The sequence below is a fragment of the Ochotona princeps genome, chromosome 3 (genome assembly GCF_030435755.1).
Source record: "Ochotona princeps isolate mOchPri1 chromosome 3, mOchPri1.hap1, whole genome shotgun sequence".
Taxonomy (NCBI): Eukaryota; Metazoa; Chordata; class Mammalia; order Lagomorpha; family Ochotonidae; genus Ochotona; species Ochotona princeps.
Window position 1 is genome coordinate 87,912,404 of NC_080834.1, and position 21,884 is coordinate 87,934,287.

General features: G+C 50.1%; 1 protein-coding gene across 1 annotated transcript in view; it reads right to left on the reverse strand.

Moving 5' to 3' along the window:
* Nucleotides 1-21,884, reverse strand: part of ADCY5 (adenylate cyclase 5) — a 153,536-nt gene that overhangs the window by 49,737 nt on the left and 81,915 nt on the right. The window contains exons 2-3 of the mRNA XM_004577840.3: nucleotides 5,089-5,238; nucleotides 1,717-1,838 (exon numbers count right to left, since the gene is read on the reverse strand). Of these exons, the coding sequence (XP_004577897.2) occupies nucleotides 1,717-1,838; nucleotides 5,089-5,238 (272 nt within the window). The remainder of the gene's footprint in view (nucleotides 1-1,716; nucleotides 1,839-5,088; nucleotides 5,239-21,884) is intronic.

Sequence of the window (21,884 nt, forward strand, 5' to 3'; positions counted from 1 at the left end):
CATAATCGAGAAGCTGAGCCTCCCCCTCCAGCGTCCTTCTGGCCTGAGGACTCCCCAAGCCTCCTGATCCCAGCATCCTCGCAGCTGTTCCTCACTCCTGGGCAAGGGTCAGGCCAGGCAAAACCTGTATCTGCAGAGAGTTTTCTGGGGATGGTTCTCCCACTGAGCCAGCAGAGATGACAGCAGCACCAACCCCTTGTGTTGACCATGGGGATTAGGGGAGCATCTGAATGCCCTGGGTGCACAGTGGCTGGGTGGACGCCAGCCCCAGGGAAGGAGGCCCCAGGATTATTAGGGATTACTCCAGCACAAGGCCAGAGGCGGCCTTAGGGAAGGCATCAGCGAAGCTGACACCTCTGCGCTCCCCAGCCAAGCTCATGTTCAGGAGTTCAGCTACCAACTCCGCTGCTCTGTCTGAGCTCGGCCCAGCTGCCCACAGCCCTCTTGGGATGCCTCCTGGGCACAGAGATCCAGCCGGTAGAGGTCTTCTTCCTGCAAGTCCAAAGCTGCCGCTGGCTGCACGGTCCCTGCCCAACACAGCAGCATGAGCTGAAGGCTCTGAACACAGGCAACACACAAAGCCATTTTTCTTTAGAAGCTGAAGGACTCTTGGTGTTGACAGAGGGAGGACATCCAGGCTAAATGAACATGCTTGGGTCCCAGGACCCCCATGAGGCCTGGGAAGAGATGCTAACTGTGTGAGAAGATATATTCCCTGCTGCCCTTGGATTTATCTTCGAGGGGCTTGTGTGAGTGCACATGTATACGTGCACGTGTTACATATCTGTGCATGTGCACATGTGCATATAACTGTATGGTCACACATGCGCACATACATGTTCACGCATTGCATGCATACACTGTACACTCACACGTATGTACATGCATGGCTGCACGGTGCATGTGGGCAGAGCTGCATGTACTATGTGCATGTGTCTCCATTTATGTGTGCCTATGCATGCATCTGTGTGTGCATGCACACGTGTATACTTGTGTGTGTGCATGATCTGTCTTGTTCCATTTAACCTCCCTACTGAACAGTAGCCCAAGCCCCCCAGGATGGGCCGTACCCAGCCTTAGAGGACCCGCGGGTCACAGGAACACCTGTACAGGAAGAGAGGCGCTGTCTGGAAGCCTCCTGCCATGGGCCTGCAGGAAGATTATCAGGCTCTCCTCTCGGGTGTATGGTGGCTGCTGTGCTGCTTCCTGTCCCTGTGGAACTCATGAGCAGATTTTGCACTCTATTAATCTACATCTGTTTGCACATCCCTGCCGTCCGCCGCTTCTGCCCGGGGAGGCAGCAATTACATGGCGAGAGGGGAGGGCTTTGGAGGGGCCTGCGTGGGTGAGTTCTTGGTGTTATAGTTGCTGGCTGGGGCACTTTAGCTCCTCTGAGCCAGTGATGCTGGGAAGCTATACAGTGGGTTTGTGGGAAGATGGTATGGTGCCAGCACACACTGGCTGGGGAGGCACAGAGCAGTTGGACGCTGTGACAGTGAGGGTGGCTGTGGGTCCCCAGCTCTGCCCCTGTCAGGTTATGAGTTCCTCCTCCTCTCTTTGTCCCCTCTCCCTGCAGCCCTCACTGCCCCATTTTCCCCGCAATCATCCCCTTCTCAGAGTAGAATGGACAAGGCTGGCATTTCCAGACAACACCCACTCAAAGGCCTCGGGCCACTTGGGGCCCAGGTCGCCCTCCTCCCCCACAACCTGCCCTACCTCACGTTGTCGTGCTTCTGGATGTAGATCTTATGGAACATCATATCCTCCTGCTTGGCATTGATGTCTGCTTTCATCTCCATGGCAACGTGGCGGGGAAGGACGGACAGCAGGAGCCGCTCCTGGGGAGGGGAGCAAGCACTCTCACTACGGCTTCCTCCACCGTCCCTGGCAGCTCCTCTCCCTGCACACCTGTGCCCCTGTGAAACCCCTCAGCAACCCCTGAGGCCCATGGGTTAACCTCTGCCTGTGGAGTGGGGAGGGGAAGAGCTTTGAGCTTGGAGGGGTGGAGACGGGCTCCCAGCCCCCATGTCCCAGGGACATTGACAGTCCTGGTGCTGAGCTTGCTTCCTTTGCTACCCAGCAGAAGTTCCGTGTAAGCTGGGGCAAAGTCACTGTATCAATGAGGGGCTCAGCTTCCTGGACTGTGGCACAGGGACACATGGCTGGGGGAGATCCGTGAGATCCAGTTCACGGTCAAGGCTTTACTGAGCTTCTACTGAGCTCCTGGCATTTCTCCGGGTTGTGACCGGTTGGGGGGTCGGTGGCAGGGAGCATCGCTTCTCACAATGCCAGCACTGAGCAGGGACCCCTGAGCTAACCTGGAGGCGTAAAGAAGTAGTCCAGCAAGGCTTTGTAGAAATGGGGGGAGGGGGATTTTTGCTCCACAGCTTGGACAACTAACTGTGGCCCCCAGAGGGAGGGAGAGCACACAGACACTGAGGAACCAAGGAATCAAAACCAGCGAAAGAGCCAGTGGGAAAGAACAGGGTGGGTGGAAAGCGGCCAGCCTAAGGTTCCTGTCACCTATTATGGGGTCTGGATTTTGCCCTTCTTCCTCAGTGTCTTCCTGCCTCCCCCAGGCCTGCCCAGCTGCCTCCCTACTGTACCCTGCCCCCTGCACACCCCGCAGCCTCCCCCGACCCCCTGCAGTCTCCCCCGACCCCCTGCATTTCACCCTGCCCTGGATGCTGGGTTTCCCTTTCCCGTGGCCCTGAAACTCTTTCCCTGCCTTCTGTGTCCTAAACCAAGAATGTTCCTACCTCTGTCCTCGTCCATGCACCCCTGCCATCCTGGAGCTCTGCAGGCCTCCCCACCACCCCCCTGCCTCTCAGGCAGGGCTTCTATGTCAGCACCTGGGTGTCTAGGCAGTGCCTTGCCAGCTCGCCCAACCCACCCACCTGCCCTCCCTCATGGGTCTGAGACCACCTCCAGGGCCAACATGAATGGTGCAGGCAGCCTCCACGTGGGGGTCTTGTGGGTCCTCTCTCCCTGCTGCAAGCAACAGGTGTCCTTTCTAAAACCCGACAGTAGCTGCCAGGACAGCTCACCTGGCCTCAAAGCTTCCGCCACATGGCTCTTCCCTGGGCCTATCACCCCCTCTTCAGCACCCCTAAATTCAACCTGTGCCCCATTCCAGAGTAAGTGACCCTCAGGCACCCTCCCCCCAAACTTCTAGGAGCTTTCCTTGCCTTTGCACATGATTCCCACTCCTTCCTGGGTGGGGTGAGGGCTGCTTCTAGCTGCCATCTAACCTTAATTCCCCCAGGCCTTTTCTCATAGAGTCCCTGATTACCCTGTTTGCCATTTAGTAGTTGCATCTCTCTCTTGCCCAAGCATGGAGACGTCTTCTTATGGATGGATACTGGGTCTTATCCAGAGCACAGCCCAGGGCCTTTTGCCAGAGGCACTTGTCAATGAGTGAAGGAGGTTGCTCCCTAAGAACTTGTCTAGCTCCCCCTAAGCATCAGTATACACAGCCATTGCAGGCCAGCTCCTGTTTACTGACCTCTCAGCAAACAGTGCCTGGTAGGAGACGAAAACATGAATGAAAGCATAGTTCTGTGAAAATAGGGGACAACTGCGAGAAAGTGTGCCGTTGATGGTTCAACTGCCCGAGAAGCCTTCCTGCCAGGTTGACTAGCTCTGGGCCTGAGGACCGAGGGCTGGGCGGGAAGTGTCCGGGGTGGCAGTGCTGTCTCCATGCATCAGGTGATTCCCAGGAAATGTCCCCCAGCGACCCAGCAGCTCTTTCCAGCTAGCTAGACAGTGCCTGTCCCAGGGAAGCAAGCTGTCTCCTCCTCATCCCTAGGTTTTGGCTGTCAACACAGCATGGCAAAAAAAAAAAAAAAAAAGACACTGTGCGTCCCCAGATCCCTATGTGTTTGGGAGGTCATGTCCAGCCACACCAAGATCTGAGCAGGCAAAAGCTGGGAAATGTGATTACCCTCTGGATAAGGCAATGAGGCCGAGAAGTGACAGGGGCCCACCCCCTGGGACAGAAAGGGCAGGAAGGCCAACCAGAGTTGAGGGGACAGACACACCAGGGCCTGGATGGGGGGGCAGGGCTCTTGGAGTATGTCAATAATAAACAGCAGCCACAGCAGCAGTGCTGGGAGGAAAGCAAGGGACTAAGGAGATGCTGAAGAGGGCTTCACTCCGGCTCAGCTGTCCGGTGCCACCTGTGACATCACTGTAACCACCCAGAACGCTGCAGTGGGATGGCAGTTGCACCCAGGGTGTCCATAGCACGTGCTCCAGGCTGCCCAGGAGGGCACGGGTGACCCCTGCTTTCCTGTTCTTTTTCTCCCTAGTCCCACACTCACAGGCAGACCTTCCCTGCCCACCTTCTGCCAACAGGCCTGATGGTAGGTGACATGCAGTTGGACTTCGTTTACATGTGCTAGGAAAGGTGAACCTTAATCTCAGAAGAATTCAACCTTCTGTAGGTCCCACAGCAGCACCACTGTCCTGCTCACCCCTGCTCCCTTGGGTCACCACAGCCCCTCAGGTTCTCCTGTCTGGATCTCACTGTATAGGGTGCCCAGATCTCCATTAGAAGAAGGATACAGTGATGACCCAGACCTGAACCCCACACAGGAACTGGTCCCCTAGGAAGGGAACAGCTAGAACCCCAATACCGGCCTGAGTCGCTCTCCCATTAATCTCTATCCAAGAGAGGTACATGCAAGACCAGTGTCTGCCTGAACACTTGCTGGGGGAAGCCTCTCCTGGGGTCTGTGGCCCTTCTTATTGGTCTGCCTGCCCTGGTCAGTAGCTGAGGAGAGACATGCAACTTTTTCCTTCTCAGAACTAACAAGACCCCAGAACTCAGCAGATGAGGCTGGGCTAAGAGGATTGGGCTTCTCCTTCCTCCTCCTTTCTCACTGCTTCCACCCTGGTGCAGGAAAGAGCTCCTGACTACCTGGCTTGTTTGCAAACCACAGAGACATGGAAGGGGGCCACAGGCAGGAGTCTCCCCCAGGAGTCCAACAGAGCCTGGCTACTGGGCTCCCTCCAGGATGGGGCTGGGCAACCCCCTGCTTCCTGAAGCTGTGCCTGTTGCTGGGAGGGGCAGAAGGCTGCACTCACCTGCTGCTGGTTCTCCCTCTGTGAGTGGAGCCGTGCCTGGATGCACTCACGGGTCTCCTGGAAGGCCTGCCTCTGGGAGACCTCAGCGGGATAGTGGGTGCAGACGCCCACGATGTTGGTGCAGGAAAAGATGAGCACGTTGGAGACCAGCTGTAGAAGGAGAGATAAGCACACAAGCTCAGGCCTGACACAGGCATGGGTTAGCAGGGCCCCAAGTCCCATCCTTTGGGACACAAGCACGGCTCTCCCAGGGTAAGTCTCAGCAAGCAGACGCCCAGGGCACACCTATGCAGCCCAGCATCACCAGTCAGCCCAGCTGATCTCCTCAGAGCCCAAACCTCAGCTGGTTCTTGATGGCACATGGCCTCTGAGGACAATGCGTCACACTGACTGATCATCCTCCAGCTCCCTGGCTGGAGGGGCCCACGTCCGGCGGACACAATGAGAACAGCAGGGGTGTGACCGTCCAGCACATGACTAAGGGTAGCCACAGCCTATTTATCCCCCAGGTCGACTTCAACACGAAGGCCCAGCTGGCCACCCAGTGCTAGATACCATAGGCAATGAAAGACATGAAGGCACTACACTAGAGTGGGTGAGTGTGTGGCTCAACTCCATCTTCCCCAGTCTGCCATTCCCTTCTTGCACCAGCACCAGCTCTCCAACAGCACCCCCTGCCAGCTGGCATGTGGCTGCCATCTCCTCACATACCCCCTTCTCTGGGAAGATCAGACACTGTGTATGCATGTGAAAACAGCAGCCGCTCCCAGCAGGTAGGACTGGGCTTCTGAAAAGCTAAGGAACACCCAACACCAGACGAACAGAGCCCACTGAAGCAAGCCAAGAGAGCACATTTCAGATCCCAGAAAGCTGATGTGCAGTCCGAACAGCTTCTGCAGATAAAGCCTGAATCCTGGCTTTATCTTGCCTTTGCCCTGGGGGCCACCGGAAAACAGAAGTTCTGGGCAATGGGAAGCTTTGAGCTGTACCCAATTCACTCTCTCCAGAGCACCTTGAAATGTGGCTCCTCCAGCGTCCCAGAAGCTCTGAGCTGCTCCCAAGTGCTGGGGTAAGGAAGGCCCCTGTCCATTTGGATCCTTGACCTCCTTCCTCCACTACCTGAGCCATGGACAACGACCAGCGACAACAGCCCATCCTCTGCTCCAGTGGGTTCGTCCCCAGGTCTGTGTTCTCCAGGAAGCTCTGAGCTTGCGCTGCCCTTCACCCCCTGTGAGGTCTGCGGGCAGCCCAGCCTGGGCCCAGAAGCTTTGAAAGCTCCATGTTGCTTCCCCACTCACCCTCAGTCCTCCTCCAGCTGAGGACATGAACAGTCAGCAGTCCACGGCCTGGAAGAGACCCTGGTCCTGTTGGACCTGAACTTCTAGACCTGAGCACATTGAGAGATGGAGTCCTGGTTTTTTGTTTGTTTGTTTTAAAATATTTATTTATTGTTATTAGCAAGGCATATATACAGAAAAAAGGAGAGACAGAGAAAAAGAACTTCCATCCACTGGTTCACTCCCCAAATGGCTGTAACTACTGGAGTTAAGTCAATTTTAAGCCAGGAACCAGCAGCTTCTTCTGGGTCTCCCATCTGGGTGCAGGGTCCCAAGGCTTTAGGCTGTCTTTTACTGCTTTCCCAGGCCACAAGCAGGGAACTATATGGGAAGTGGGGCAGTTGGGACACAAACTGGCATCCATATGGGATGCTAGCACTAGCAGGTGGAGGATTACTAGCCTGTTGAGCCAAAGCCCATGCCAATATTTATGTTAATTTTTAAATTGCTGTTATTTAAGGTCCACCCACTCTACGGCACTCTGTTATAGCAGCATAGACTATCTAGAACCAGCAGGCATATGATTAAAAACTCAAGGAAAGCAATAAAAACAAGCGATGAAATCAACAGAGTGAGAGATATCCAACAGAAAGATAAAAAGTATCTGCGTACTACCTATCTAAGGGTTAACATCAGCAACTCAAAACACTTCACATATGCACACAATAAGCAATATGGCCAAAAGGATGAAAGGCCACTTTTTATCTTTCCCCTCTTAAAAAACAAAAAGTCTTTGACCCAGCATGATAGCCTAGTGGTTAAAGTCTTTAACTTGCATGCCCAAGATCCCTTATGGGCACTGGTTTATATCCCGGCTGCTCCACTTCCATCCAGTTCCCTGCTTTTGGCCTGGGGAATCAGCTGAGAATGGCCCAAAGCCTTGGGACCCTGCACCCACATGGGAGAGCTGGAAGAAGCTCCTGGCTTTGGATCGGCTCAGTTCCAGCCATCACGGTCACTTGGAGAGTGAATCATCATTGGACGGAAGATCTTCTCTGTCTCTCCTCCTTTCTATATATCTGACTTTCCAAAAAATTAAATAAGTCTTTAAAAAAGGCCAAAGACACCAATAAATACTTCTGAAAAGAACAAATACTGGAGCTGGCACTGTGATTAAGCCACTACCTGCAATGGCAGCAGCCCATATGGGCACACTGGTACAATCCTGGCTGCTCCACTTCTGATTATACTTCCTGCTAACACACCCGGGAAAAGCAGCAGAAGATGGCCCAAGTCCCTGGGCCCCTGTGCTTAGATGGGAGACCTGAATGAAGCTCCTGGCCTTGGCTCAGCATAGCCCCAGCTGTTATGGCTGTCAGGGAGTAAAGCAGGAGACGAAAGACATCTCTGTCTTTGTATAACTCTGCCTTTTGAATAAATAAAATAATCTAAATTAAGGAGGTACAATCTCCAGTTTCCAACTGCAGAAAATTAAAAATCATTTCTTTTATAGCAAAATACAAATGGTGAATAGATACATCAAAAAAAAAATATGCTAGGCTCACAGCCATCAGGGAAAGGCCTATCAAAGCCACAGAGAGATGTCCCCTCAGAATGGCAGTAACCCAAAAGACAAAGAGCACCACCTGCTGATGAGCAGGTAGGGAAAGGCGGCCATTTCTACACCTTGGGTGGAAAGCAAATCAGCACCACCACTGTGGGAACCAGTGGGGAGATGTGATTTGATGAATGGCATAGACAAAATCTTATGGCTACACCACACTCAGTGTGGTTTCCCAGGACCAGGTACAAAGCCAAGCTGTCCCCTCCCATCATCATGATCAACTTTGTACCAGAGGTTCCAGATCACGTGACGTGACAAAAGGAAGAAGAGACACACAGGCTGGACAGGAACGGACAAAACTGTCCCTGTTGGCAGACACAGGTGTCCATGGAGGAAAAACCAAGAGAACCTATGAAACAGCTGCCAGTTAACACATGAACTCCAAAATGTTTTAAGGAACAAGGCTAACACATTAAAAGAAATTGTATTTCTGTACAGAAACAATAAAACCATTTAAAGGGAAATGTTTAGGTACTGTTTAAACAGCACCAAAACTCATTAAATACTGATGTGTTAAATGTTAAAGACACAGAAAGTAAAACTTGTTCACATAAAATTACAGGATGCTAGTTTAAGAAATAAAAGACCTGGGGCTGGTGTCATAGCATAGGAGGTCAAGCCTCTACATGCAGCATCAGCAATGTAGTTGGGCCCTGGTTTGAGTCCAGCTGCTCCACTTCTGATCCAGCTCCTTGTTAATGCATGGGAGGATGGGCCAAGTGCTTGGGCCCCTGCACCCATGTGGGAGATCTGGAAAAACTCCAGACTACTAGCTTTAGCTTGGTCAAGTCCTGGTTGTTGGGGCCATTTGGGGAGTGATCCAGAGGGCATGGAAGAGTCTTGCTCTTTGTGTGTGTGTGTGTGTGCGCGCGCGCGTGTGTGTGTGTGTGTGTGTGTAACTCTGACTTTCAAACCAATTAACTTTAACAAAGAAAGAAGACCTAAATAAATGCAGTCAGCATGTTCATGCACTGTGATACAGTTTAGATGCCCACCTACTCCCCCATTTCTGCCAAGTGAACCATAGATGCCATACAATCACAACTGGAATAACAAGAATGAGATGGACCCAGTTGGAAAACTCACACTACAGATGCTCTGTGACTCCAAACAGGGGCTATATTCCAATAAACTCATTTTGAGTTGAAAATGCATTTAATACATCAATCCTACCTTAGCCTACCTAACCTACCTTAGCCTAACGTACCTTAAACATGTTAAGAGCACCTACGCTTACCTGTCACTGGGTAATACCACCTCACACTAAGCCTGTTCGGTAATGTGGCATTGGATCTCTCAGCTCTTTTATGGACTTCCACACTGAATGTGAAAAACAGAAGGGTCGCAGGGGCACCCTTCTGTCCCCTATTGGAGTTGTGGGGCTGTGAAAGTCAAGGATGGCTCAGTTTCAAGGCTTTCAGAAGTAAACCCTCATAGGTATGGTCAGCTGAGTACTGACAAGCGTCCCAAGCTAATTTGAGAGGGAAAGGGTGGGCTTTCCAATCAATGATGCTGGATTGGATATCCTCCCATCCCACACACATACAGAAAGGAACTCTGAATGGGAGAGCTACAGCGCTGCAGCTCTTCAAAGGAGACATGGACTAAACCTTCATGGCCATGGAAGACACATTGCTTCTTAGATACTATGCTAATGACACAATGACAAAAGAAAAAAAGATAGTTGGACTCAGTCAAAATGTAAAAACTTTTGTGCTTCAAAGGGCACCATCAAGAAAGTGAAAAGACCAGCCACTGGGCAGCAGAAAATGCTGCATGTTTGGCAAATACGAGGGCACTTCAAAAAGTCTGTGGAAAATTTGAAAAAATTTAAATGTATGTAGTGTTTTTTTTTCCTTCATAATACATCATCCACAAACTTTCTGAAGATTCTCTTACACATAAGGAAACAGAAATGAGGAAAGAATAGTCTTTTCAAAAATGGTGTTATAACAACTAGATATCCACATGACAAAAAAAAAGGTCACAAAACATACAAAATTAAGAGGCTAGCATTGTGGCATAGTGAGTTAAGCTGTTTATTGTGATGTCGGCATCCCATACTGGAAGCCAGTTGAATCCCAGCTGTTCCATGTCAGCTCCAGCTTCCTGTCAATGTGCCTGGGAAAGCAGCATATGACGGACTAAGCACTGAACTATTGCACCACATGGGAGACCTGGGGCAGGAGTTCCAGCCTCCTGGCTTTGGCCTGGGTTGACTCTTACAGTCACTTGGGGAGCACAGAAAATCCTTCTGTTACTCCTTTCCCTCCTTGCGCCCCCTCCTTGCGCCTTTGAAATAAATAAATAAAATTTAAGAAACTAAAACCAAAATCAATTCAGTGATTAATGGGTCTAAAAACAAATCTAGAACTATAATTTCAGAAGAAGACATAGAAGTTTCAGTTAGGTAAAACTTTTGTTTCGTTTGTTTTAGATGTATTTACCTTTAATGGAAAGGCAGATTTACAGAAAGAAGGAGAGACAGAGAGAAAGATCTTCCATTCACTGGTTCATTGTTGTGGCTACAACAGCCGGAGCTGAACCAATCCGAAGCCAGGACCCAGGAGCTTCTTTTGAGTGGGCTATCCTTTGTTGCTTTCCCAGGCCAAAAGCAGGGAGCGGGATGGGAAGTGGAGCAGCCGGGACATGAACTGCAGCCCATAGAGGATGCTGATGCAGGCAATGCAATGGTTTAGCCACTAGACCATTGTGCTGGGCCCAATATTTTTTATATTTGAAAGTACAAGCATGATCCATAACTTTTCTTTTTTATTCTAGTCTTTCTAAATTTATTTTCCATTTATTTTAAAGGCAGAGTTACAGGGAGAGGAGGAGGGACAGACCAAGGGAGAATCTTCTATGCACTACTTCACTCCCCGAATGGCTGAAATGATCAGGGTTGGACAAGATCAAAGCTAAGAGCCTGGAGCTTTATCTAAGTTTCCCACATAGGTGCAAGGGCTCAAGTACTTGGGTCATCTACTGCTATTTTCCCAGGTGCATTAGCAGGGAGTTGGACATGAATGGAGCAGCTGGGACTCAAACCGGCACCCCTGTGGGATGTAGGCAGAGACTTAGCCTGAAATGCCACAACACCAGTACCCATACATTTTATTAAATAAGAAAAGGTAAATTGGGGTGTTGCTGCTGTGGCATAGTTGGTAAATCTACCGACTGTGCTACTGGCATCCCATATGGACACCCGTTCAAGTCCTGCCTGCTCCACATTTTTTTTGTTTTGTTATTGTTGCTGGTTTTTTTTTTTTTAAAGATTTATTTAATTTATTCGAAAACTGAGAGAAGCAGAGACAAAGAAAAAATCTTCCATCGGCTGGCTCTCTCAAGTGGGTGCAATGGCCAGAGCTGAACCAATCCGAAGCCAGGAGCCAGGAGCTTCTTTTGGGTCTCCCATGTGGGTGCAGAGACTCAAGCACTTGCCCCTGGACTCATGTGGGAGACCTGGAAGAAGCTACAGGTTCCTGGCTTCAGCTTGGCCCATCCCTGGCTGTTGTGGCCATTTGGGAAGTGAACTAGCGTATCTCTCTCTCTCTCTGCTCCTTCTCCCTATCCTCCTCCTCCTGTCTCTTTTTCCCCCTCTCTCAACTTTGCCTTTCAAATAAACTTTGTAAAAAAAATTGTACATAAATCAGACTTCATAAAAGTCAACAACGTCTGCTCTTTTAAAAGCCACTGTTAAAATTATGAAACGACAAGCCGCAGAAGAGCAGGAATTAACTTGCACGCTGCAATCTGATAAACGATCGGCCTTTCCTCCCTCTGAGGACACAGAGAGAGGCCCGAGTCCATTTTGAGATGTGACCCCTGAGATAATCACCTAGTGCCTGCTGTAGCATCTCTGTCCTAATCCCCCAGGTCTCCCCTGCTGTCATCCGAATCTTCCCGCAGCCAGAAGGCCAATAGCAACAGATGGTGCAAATCCAGGTAAGATGCTGTGCTGTAACCCAATAGGGGCACACATGGCTTCGTTAAGCTTGCTGTGCCTCCATGTTCATCTCCCTCAGCCACTAAACACCACATTAGGCGAGTAGCGGGGGCGTGCTTGGGTTTTAGAGGGGGGACTTGAGCAACGGGGACTCTTAGCAATTGGCCCTGGGAGTGAAAGAGATTCATACTCACACACACACACACACACACACACACACACACACACACACTGCACATGATCTCACACTGTGGGCCCATGGAAAGGATGCCCAAATGCTGTCCACTGGCTCCTCCACTCAGTGATCAAATATCGAGCCCCTTCTGTTGCCCCCATGGAAGTAGACACAAAGTATAAAACCTGCCCCTTAGGCAAGGTAATCACCTAGTGAACAAACACAGGTGCCACTCATGGTGGTGACTTCCAACCGCAGGTAAACGGCCTGCTCAAAGGCCAGCTGTTCTTCTCTGTACTGGCCTCACAGGACATTCCAGAATACATGAGACGTACACATGTGTGTCCATGCACATGTGGGAGCCTGAGAGGACAGGGAGTCAGTGGTGGTGCGGAGATGCGGGACGGCTGGTGACACATCCCCACATGCCACCATTAGGGGTAGTAAGGAGGCCTTGCCAACAGCCTGCATGCAACTGCTTTGAAAAACATCCCTATAGATGACTGGGGTCCAGGGGTCCTAGGACCACTCGGGGAGAAACCCCACGAGAGGGGAATGATTGGTATTCAATTCTCAAAGTCCTGGGAGGACTATGTCTGCAACACAGCACTTATAAAGCCTAGCCTAGGGCTGCAGTGGCTAGCTGTACATTGACCTTGAAGCCACTAGCCCAAAGCAGCTGTTTCCACTTCTCCTCTCCTCTCCCCTTTCCCAGTGTGTGGGTGGGCGGAGGAAAGGGCCCAGGGAAAGAAGCTTGCTGCTAGCTCTTTCAGGAAAGGTGCAGAGCAGAGAGCCATGAGCCGTGACTGGGCTTGGAGTTAGGGGGAAACATGTTGGGGACACAGGTTAGAAAAGACCTCTGTTTGGCTCCTGGGAAGTCAGCCATGCCCTTTCCAGGTGTATGGCATAATAGCTTTCACTCTTAGTAGGTTCTATGCAACCGTTGGGGCCTAATTATACCAGAAAAAAAAAGATTTGTTATTCACCTGAAATTCACATTGAATTGGTATCCTGGCAACTCTGCCTTCCTCCAGCTGTGCTAACCCCACCCCTTCAAGCCCACTTCACCTGCCACCTCTTCATGGTCCTCCTCCACTGGTACTGGCTTTTACTACAGAGGGAGTAGCCAAAGCCAGTGTCTCTGCTTTACCCCCAATAGGTCCAAGGAAGAGAAGGGATGTCTCCCAATCCACCCACCTAGCCACGTGAGGAGAGACCACCTTAGGCACCCTGGGCACGAGGCTTACAAGCAGGCACACCTTCCTGTTCCAAGTCCTTTTACAGTTTGCAAACCCACAAAACCAACAGACACTGAGTCTCCAGAAAAAGGGGCTGAGCAGCCTTCCCTCACCACGGGAGACAAAAGGCTCAGGGATCTCCTTGGAATTCTATTAGGATGGAACATGAACCAGAGACAGATGATCTTAAATTAGGCACTCTCCACTCTGAGAAGGCTCATCAGCAAGGTTCCTGTGTGCTGTGCCATGCCCCGTTGGGTGCCTAATGGCTTTCAAAATATTAACATATTTTAAGAAATTTTTTTAAAAAATCACAGTGGCGCATACAATTTCCCCTTTTCAAAGCATGCATGTGTTTTGTTTGTTTGTTTGTTTGGTGATCAGAGCATTCTCTCTGTGTGAGGTCTTCATTCAGGAAGGTGACCAGCTGGGGCCCCTTGGTCTGGATACACAGGAGCAGCCTACCTCTCCGCTCTCCTCCTCCCACTCTCTCCTTGGTTCCCAAGAGCTTAGGACGCCTCCTGGGAGACCTCCAACTTCTAGACACTGAGTGCCAGAGATCCTCAAGCAATACACCTGCCATCCTGACATTGCCCCGGAGCTCCTCCAGGAAGACGAAGCCCTTGTTCCTACCCTGGCACGTGCACCCTACAAATCTCCCCATGGCCCATGTGGTCCAGCTCTGCATCTCTCCACTGGCTCTGGGAATCATAAATCTCTCCGATGGTTCTGAAAGTGTCACATGTCTGTAATGTAACGTTAATCAAGTTACCAAAACGAGAGCACAAAAAGGTGAGCAAATCAATACACGAGATGTGCTTAATACATCTGTCGGGAAACAGACTACAGTGTGAAGACTGACTGAGGACAGTGATTTCCCGGCTTTCAAATACTTCTGCAGGTGTATTTCCTCTCACTTTCCTCATGTCCCTCTCTGGGAGACAAGCCAACAGTACACACGACTTTCCCCTTTTGCCAGTGAGCGGGCGGCAGGCAGGGGCCCTGGGGCATCCTCAGCACCAGAGCTGGACTAAGCTGCTATCGATCCCAACTTCATTTAGGTCCAATGTTATGTGATTCTATTTAATAAAGAAACACTCCACTTCCTTTACCTGGTCCTATGCGCCTCAGGCCTTCTTCAAGGATCCCAGTCACATAGAACAAGGCCCATTAGGGAGGCTCTTCCTGGCCACAGTGGCTGTGGGGGCACCATCTCCACCACTCATGCCCAGGAACTTGCTACACACACACACACACAACACACACACAAACACATACACACACACGAGCCTTCTCATGCCGTCTCCCTTTAGCATAGCCTCCCTTCATTGCTTGTTGTGCAGCTAACAATTCATTCCCTGTGAAAACCGACAAACGGTGTAGTTTTTAGTGTAATACCCCCAGGCTGCCCAGCCACTGCCACAAATCCCAGGACACTTGCAACATCTCCCCCGGAGGGCAAACCCTGCTTCCCACCCCAACCAACCCATCCCACCCAACCCCTCGAGCTCCTTCAACCTCTCAGCATCTTTCTCGCTCTAGGCAATTGTCTCTGGCTTGTTTCTCACCCAATCACAGCTTTCTACGTCTGCATGTCTGCCTCTTCCCCCACCACTTTGCAGGACATCTTCAAGTCCCCTCCAGGTTGGAGCCTTAGGCACCATGTCTTCCCTTTCTGTGGCTGACAAGTGTTGCACCGCACAGAACTTTTGCTTTCTGATCTGTTTCTCCACTTACCCCCACCATGTGACTAGGATGCAAATCAGTGCTAGGATGAATGTGTATATCAAAGGTTTTGAACAGGTACACGCCTTCCATTATGTAAGGTGTATACTAGGGAGCAGATTTGTGGGGTCACATGGTTACTCTAAACATTATGGAGTGCACTATCCCCCATTCTAAACAGCAAAGAACCAGGGCTCCAATTTCTCCACAGGCTCCAGAGTTTGTTTTTGTGGCCTTTTTATATTTCTTCATGGGAGTCATCCCGGTGGGAGCAAAGCGGTATCTCACTGTGGTTTTGATTCCTTTAAATTTGAAAAAAAAAAAAATAATGACAGGTACAAGTGAGATCATTTACTTAGGAAGTTGCACAGCTGTGTCTGCAGAGAGAGGGGTGACCCTCCCTCCATACTTGGCTTGTGTTGTCTTTGGTTACTGATTCCCAGGAAGACTGAAAGAGCCCGACATCCCAGAAAGAAGTAACCACATTCACACACCGGTGCTCTCTTGCACAACACCTTCTTAACTCAGTCCACAAATACTGACTGTTGCCCAAGGCTCGGTCCTGCCCTCCAGCGCTCCCAGGCTGACGGAGGCTCCCACACAAAAGCAGCTGAAAGAAACACCACCAACTGGCACTACTTTCTTCCACAAAGTGAATCGCACAATCGGCTTGCAAAACATAAGCCAGGGCAGACAACACTTCTACCAAGCAAGTGCTTTAGGGCCTGGTACAATGGCTCAATGGGCTAATCCTCCCCCTTCCAGCGTCAGGATCCTAAAGAGATGCCAGTTAATGTTCCAGCTGCTCCACTTCTCGTCCATCTCCCTGCTTGTGGCCTGGGAAAGCTATAGAGAATGGTCCAAGCCCTTGGGACCCTGCACCCCTGTTGAAGAGGCTCTTGACTCCGGACCTGGATTGGTTCAGCTCTTGCTGCTGTGGTTACTTGGAGAGTGAACCAGCAAATGGAAGATCTTTGTCTCTGGCTCTCCTCTCTGTAAGCCTGTCTTTCCAATAAAATTAATAAATCATTTTTTAAAAAGAAAAAAAAACCTGCTTTATACATTGACAAAGAGACAGAAATTTAACCATAAATAGCTAATGTGGAGAAACAGGGTGCTGTAAGTAAAAACTGCAAATGATCCCCAAAAATCTCACAAGAAATTTGTACTATACAAAAACCATGCATGCATTTTGAACCTTTTTTGCACCAAAAAAATCTTATCCTTCAATTTCATTTTTTGGTGAAATTTTCAAAGTGCCCTCATATAAGCAATTTACAGATAGCTATGCCAAAGAAAACAAAAGAAAAGAAACCTCACTAGTAAACTAAAAAAATACAAAGACAGTATATTTCCTATTTTAAAAAGCCATGTTTTGTGTTTTGTTTATGCTGTGATAATGATGCTGGCAGGAATGCAATGGAACAGGTCATGTGTGACGCCGCCAGCGGGGATGTGAGTTGGGACCACTTGCCTGGGAAGCAATCTGGCAACACACATGCAGAGCCTCAAAAACATTCACACCTTTGGCCACGCCCTCCCAGGAACTTAGGCTAGCACAGAACCCTCTACAGCTTGGAAAAGGCTTTACATCCATGAGTAGTTACAAAATGTTGTTGAGCAACTGCGAAACAGTTAAATAAACGATGGTCGTGCTCAATGTCTGGATTATCTCAAACTGCTAAAAAGGTGTGGGGGATGTTTGGATTTGGGTGCCAATTCTGCTTCTGATCCACTTCCTGCTGACATGTACCCTGGGAGGCATCTGTGAGGGCCCAAGTACTTGAGTCTCTGCCACCTGATTGGGAGACACAAGGTTGAGCTCCTGGTTCTTGGCTTTGGTTTTGCCAAGGCCCAGCTGTTGTCACTGGAAGAATGGGCCAGCAGGTGGAATCTCTCTCTCTCTTTTTTAAAGATTTATTTATTTACTTGAAAAGCAGAGTTACAAATGGGTGTGGGAGAGGAGGAGAGAGATCTTGCATCTGTTGGTTCACTTTCCAAATGGCCACAATGGCTAGAGCAGAGCCAGTGCAAAGCTAAGAGTTTCTTCTAGGTTTTCCACATGGGTGCAGGGGCCCAAGTACTTGAGCCACCCTCTGTTGCTTCCCCAGGTACCTTAGCAAGGAGCTGGATGGGAAATGGAGCTGCCAGACTCAAAGAGATGCCTGTCCTGCAGGGCCACAGAACCAGGCGGTCTCGTTTATAATAATAGTAATAATAATAATAATAATAATAATAATAATACAAGTAGAATAAAACTTGAAATTTCATCTGAAGAAAATTTGACATCATAAAAAAATCTGAAACTACAATATCAAGGAAACTTAGAATTGCAGAATCAGCATGAGCCCCATGTTCCAATGCCTAGCTTTGAACATACTAACTGCAGTATCTAGGAGGCAGAATTACAAGTACTTAACGTTTTTCTTTAATGATTACTTTCCAGTGCTCCTATTACATGTGTTACTCAGAGAAGATGATAAGCTTATACAAATAAGGAGCAACAAGATAAGTAGGATAAGATAAGATAAGATGAGACAGGATAAGAAAATAAGAGCTGGGCCCAGTGCAGTAGCCTAGCGACTATAGTCCTTGCACACACGTGGGCCCTAGTTCTAATCCCGGCAGGCCCGCTTCCCATCCATCTCCTTGCTTGTGTCCTGGGAAAGCAGAAGAGGATGGCTCAAAGCCTTGGGACCCTGCACCACATGGGAGACCTGGAAGAGACTCCTGGCTCCTGGCTTCGGAGGGGCTCAGCTACGGCTGTTGCAGCCACTTGGGGAGTGAATCAATGAACAGAAGATCTTCCTCTTTGTCTCTCTTCTCTGTATATCTGACTTTCCAATCAAAATAAATAAATCTTTTTTAAAAGATTATAAGAGCAAAGAGTCCAAGGAAACATGCCTGAGTGGGGGACAGGAGCTTCATGGACAAATGACTGAAGTCTGTATAAATGGAGCGTGGACTCCAGCAGCTAGCATCGCCAGGGGAACACAGCCAGGGGACAGAAACAACAGGGAAAGGAAAGAAAGGAAGAAGGGCCCAGAGCCACACACAGAACCTGAGGCTGTGGATGCCAACTGGAGTGGAGCAAGCCAGAGGATGCCTGGCCAGAAACAAGGCAGGCTTCATGGCCAAAGCTCTGAGGGTTCCACGCCAGGGTCAGGAGTTGACACGAGAGCCAGGCTACACTGGGAACTCTTAATGGCCACATCTCCCAGAATTTAGAAAAAAAAAAAGTATTCATCTTTCAAAATGGAGAATGTACGTTCATTAGCGACCATTTCAAAGTGACAGAAATGGAAAATCCACTCCCACCCAAAGACAGCCAGTGCTGAGCACTGCCCTGCGGCTTTTAGGTTTTGCTTTAGTGAAGTGTGATCTTTCCGTGGGCTTCTCCATGTCCTGCTTTTCTCCCTTGCCCTCTTGTTGTCATGCTGCAAGTGGCTCCCCGCTCTCAGCAGGGAGAGCTGATCAGAGCTATGCTCCGGGGCAGATGAACTCGACAACTTCCAAGGAGGCAGAGAATGAAGATGCTAGAGGCAGAAGAGCACACAGAGAGGGTTTTGGGAACAGTTTAGGTGATGACCAGGGACCCTGGGAAGGGAAGTTACAGATCCCAAGCACCTGCAGGGAGCCTGGTTTTTGGTTCAGGATGCAGGAAGGAATTCCTTGGGATGAGTGCAATGGAATGCCAGTGAGAGAGGCCACGTGGAAAGTTGAGTGGATGGCAGAGACCCAGGATGAGCAGCAAAGCCAGCAGTGTCAGGTACTGCAGCAGACTCCGTCGGGCCCCACAAGTGCAGAAGAGGAGGAAGACGATGAGAGATGGAGTCACAGGAGCCATTAGGAAGAAAGAGCAGGCTAGGGCTTGAATGGACACTGTCAAGGCAGGAGGAGACTGACTTACCCAAAGACAAAGGGATCAGAGAGAACTGCAGAACTGTGTGCCACCCAAGGCTGTGAACACCTGCAATGTGGCTAGGCCTGAGACCTGCTGCGTTTAAAATTCCAATGAGTAGGGGTAGGTGTGGTAGTACAGTGGGTTACGTAGCTGCTTGGAACTCCCACATCCAACATGGAAGTGCCTGCGGCTGTCAGGAGCACTGGGTGAGGAGAGAGTCCTGGGGCTGAGGCTCCACCGTAAGACCCCAGGGATGAGAATGCCTTGGATCGTTTCAGGTACCATCACACAGGTATCTGAAATGTACAGCTCTGGGGCTATAGCCAGCGTTCCTAACACGGCACAGACTTGGGGATGTCAGAAGAGTACCTGAGTTAAAAAACACGTGGCAATGGAGGCACCCTCCACAAGCGATGAACAAGGTCAGGGGGTGGCAGCAGTGCAGAGAAGGGACTGTACATGCTGGGGCCAAGACCTTGCCCAAGGAAGCTTGCAGTGGCAGGCATATCTACCAGCCCTCTGGGGACCTCAGTTTCCTTATCCATAGACAGAGGAGTCAGGAAGGTATCCAGGCCTCTGACCCCTGAGTTGGTTCATGCAGCAGCAATGTGGTTGGGTTGGCCTGGGCTTCCACCATCAGAGATGTCATTGGGTCAATGTTGTGGGCCAACAGCAGCTTACACCACTGCTGATGATGCCAGCATCCCATAACAGGGCACCAATTGGAGTCCTATATGCTCTGCTTCCTATTCAGCTCCCTGTGAATGCATTTGAGAAAGTAGCAGAAGATGGCCTAAGTACCTGGGTCTCTGCTACCCATGCAGGAGACCTGGATGGAGTTCCAGGCTCCTGGCTTTGGTCGGGCCCAGCACTGGCCTTTGTAGTCATTTGAGGAATGAACCAGCAGGTAGAGGCTAGTACTCACTTGTTCCTCTCCATACCTTCACACAGACATACACCCCTCAAACACGTCTGTCTATCTCTGTGCCTTTCAAACAAATAAAATACATCCTTTTAAAATAAAAAGGAGTTTTGGAGAAACCCTGATTGGAAATCATGTCTGAACAGTCTCCACAGCAGCCCACACTGCAGCTCACCAGCACCAGGCAGTCCCAGGAAAAGTCTCCTGTCAGCCTCGATCCCGGGGAATACCAGGGGAAGCGGGCATCCTGCAAGAGTGTGGAGCAGGCCAAGCTCCCCCAACCCCAGTCCCCAGGGCGTGGGAGGCATATCAAGAACAGGAGCCGGGGTCGGGAGGCCAGGGTGGAGAGGCTGGTGCTGGGGGCAGCGCCGGTGCAGCTCCTGGGAAAGCTGTGGAGAAGCTGAAGGGTGGCTTGGCACACCCACGGACGGCTTCCCAAGCAGCCCTCGCTGACCTGCAGGCTCATCAAGAGTTTGCTTTGCGGCCTGGCAAGAGGCTCTATGGGCTAGAAGTTTATTTATAATCCAAGTGTGATAAAGTTTCACTCTTCCAAAAAGTCTCATTCCTCCCCGGGGCTCCACCCTCAGCTTCTTCCTCCCCCTCTGGGGAAAAAAATCCAACATGCAGTATTGTTCTAGGTGAGCGGCCATGACAGCTGAAGGTGACGGCGGGCTGTGTAGGTGGAAGGAAGGGGCTGACAGAACGGTGGTATCGGGTTCAGGGCAGGGCAGAGAGCATCCCACGAAGCACGGGGTGGTGCCTACCGCCTCACACGGATGAACTATGAGGCTTCTGTCACACCTTCTCCATCCCCCAAACTGTACCCTCCCACACCCTCTCCTCTCTGCCTCCTTCCAATCAGTCCTAACCTCCCAGGCCCATTTCAGGTCAGCAGAATTTGGAAGGAAAATGAGGGAGAGGAATGGAAACTCAAGGAGAAAGTGAAACTGCTAGCCAGACACTCACCATCCTGCCACAGAGTGCAAAACAGAGCTCGGAGGGGCTGGTGCTGTGGTATATACCATGCTGTCTCTGTCTATGGAGCCGGCAACCCATACAGGCACTGCTGGAGGTCTCAACTGCTCCTCTTCTTATCCAGCTCTCTGCTAATGGCCTAGGAAAGCAGCAGAAGATGGCCCACTTCTTGGGCCCATGTACCCTTGTGGGAGACCTGGAAGAAGCTTCTTAGCTCCTGGCTTCTGGCTTCAGACCAGGTGAGTTTCAGCTGTTGCACCATTTGGGGAGCGAACCAGCAGAATGAAGATTTTTCTTTCTTTTTCTATGTAGAGTATGTTTATCTTTTTTTTAAACATAAGTCTTTAAAGTATGCATATGGGGCTGGCGAGAACCCCTCTGTTGGCTGCTATGTTCCCATCATGCCAGACAGAGGCTGTACCTAGCAGGCACCCATAAGTGCTGCTACAGCAAACACATGGCCAAGCAAGAAATCAAGAGCCAAGGGGCACCTCCAAAGCACTTGCAAACTTGAGCTTGTAACAGAAGACAGTACCATTGCCCCCTCACCCAGCACTGTTGATTCTGACGTCAAGCATCACTGGGGCTTCAGTTGCAACACATCAGATTAAACCACTGTCTGCAACATGGACACCACTTATGGGTGCCAGTTCAGACCCTGGCTGCTCCATTCGGGATCCAGATTCCTGCTAACATGACTGGGAAAAAAGCAATAAAAAATGGCCAAGGTGCCTGGGTTCTTACATCACGTGCGAGACCTGGGTAAAGCTAGATTTAGCCTGGCTCAGCCATGCCCACAGCAGCCGTTTGGGGACTGACGAGCAGATGCACACACTCTTTCTCTCCGACTCTGCCTTTCAAATACGTTAATAGTCAAAAAAAAAAAAAAAAAGAAAGGAAAAAAGAAAGAAAAGGAAGAAAAACTCAAGATAGGAAGTTATAGGATCCCTGTTTGTGCAATACACATAATTAAAGAAAGATGGACAAATAAACTTAGAATGAGTGGCCAT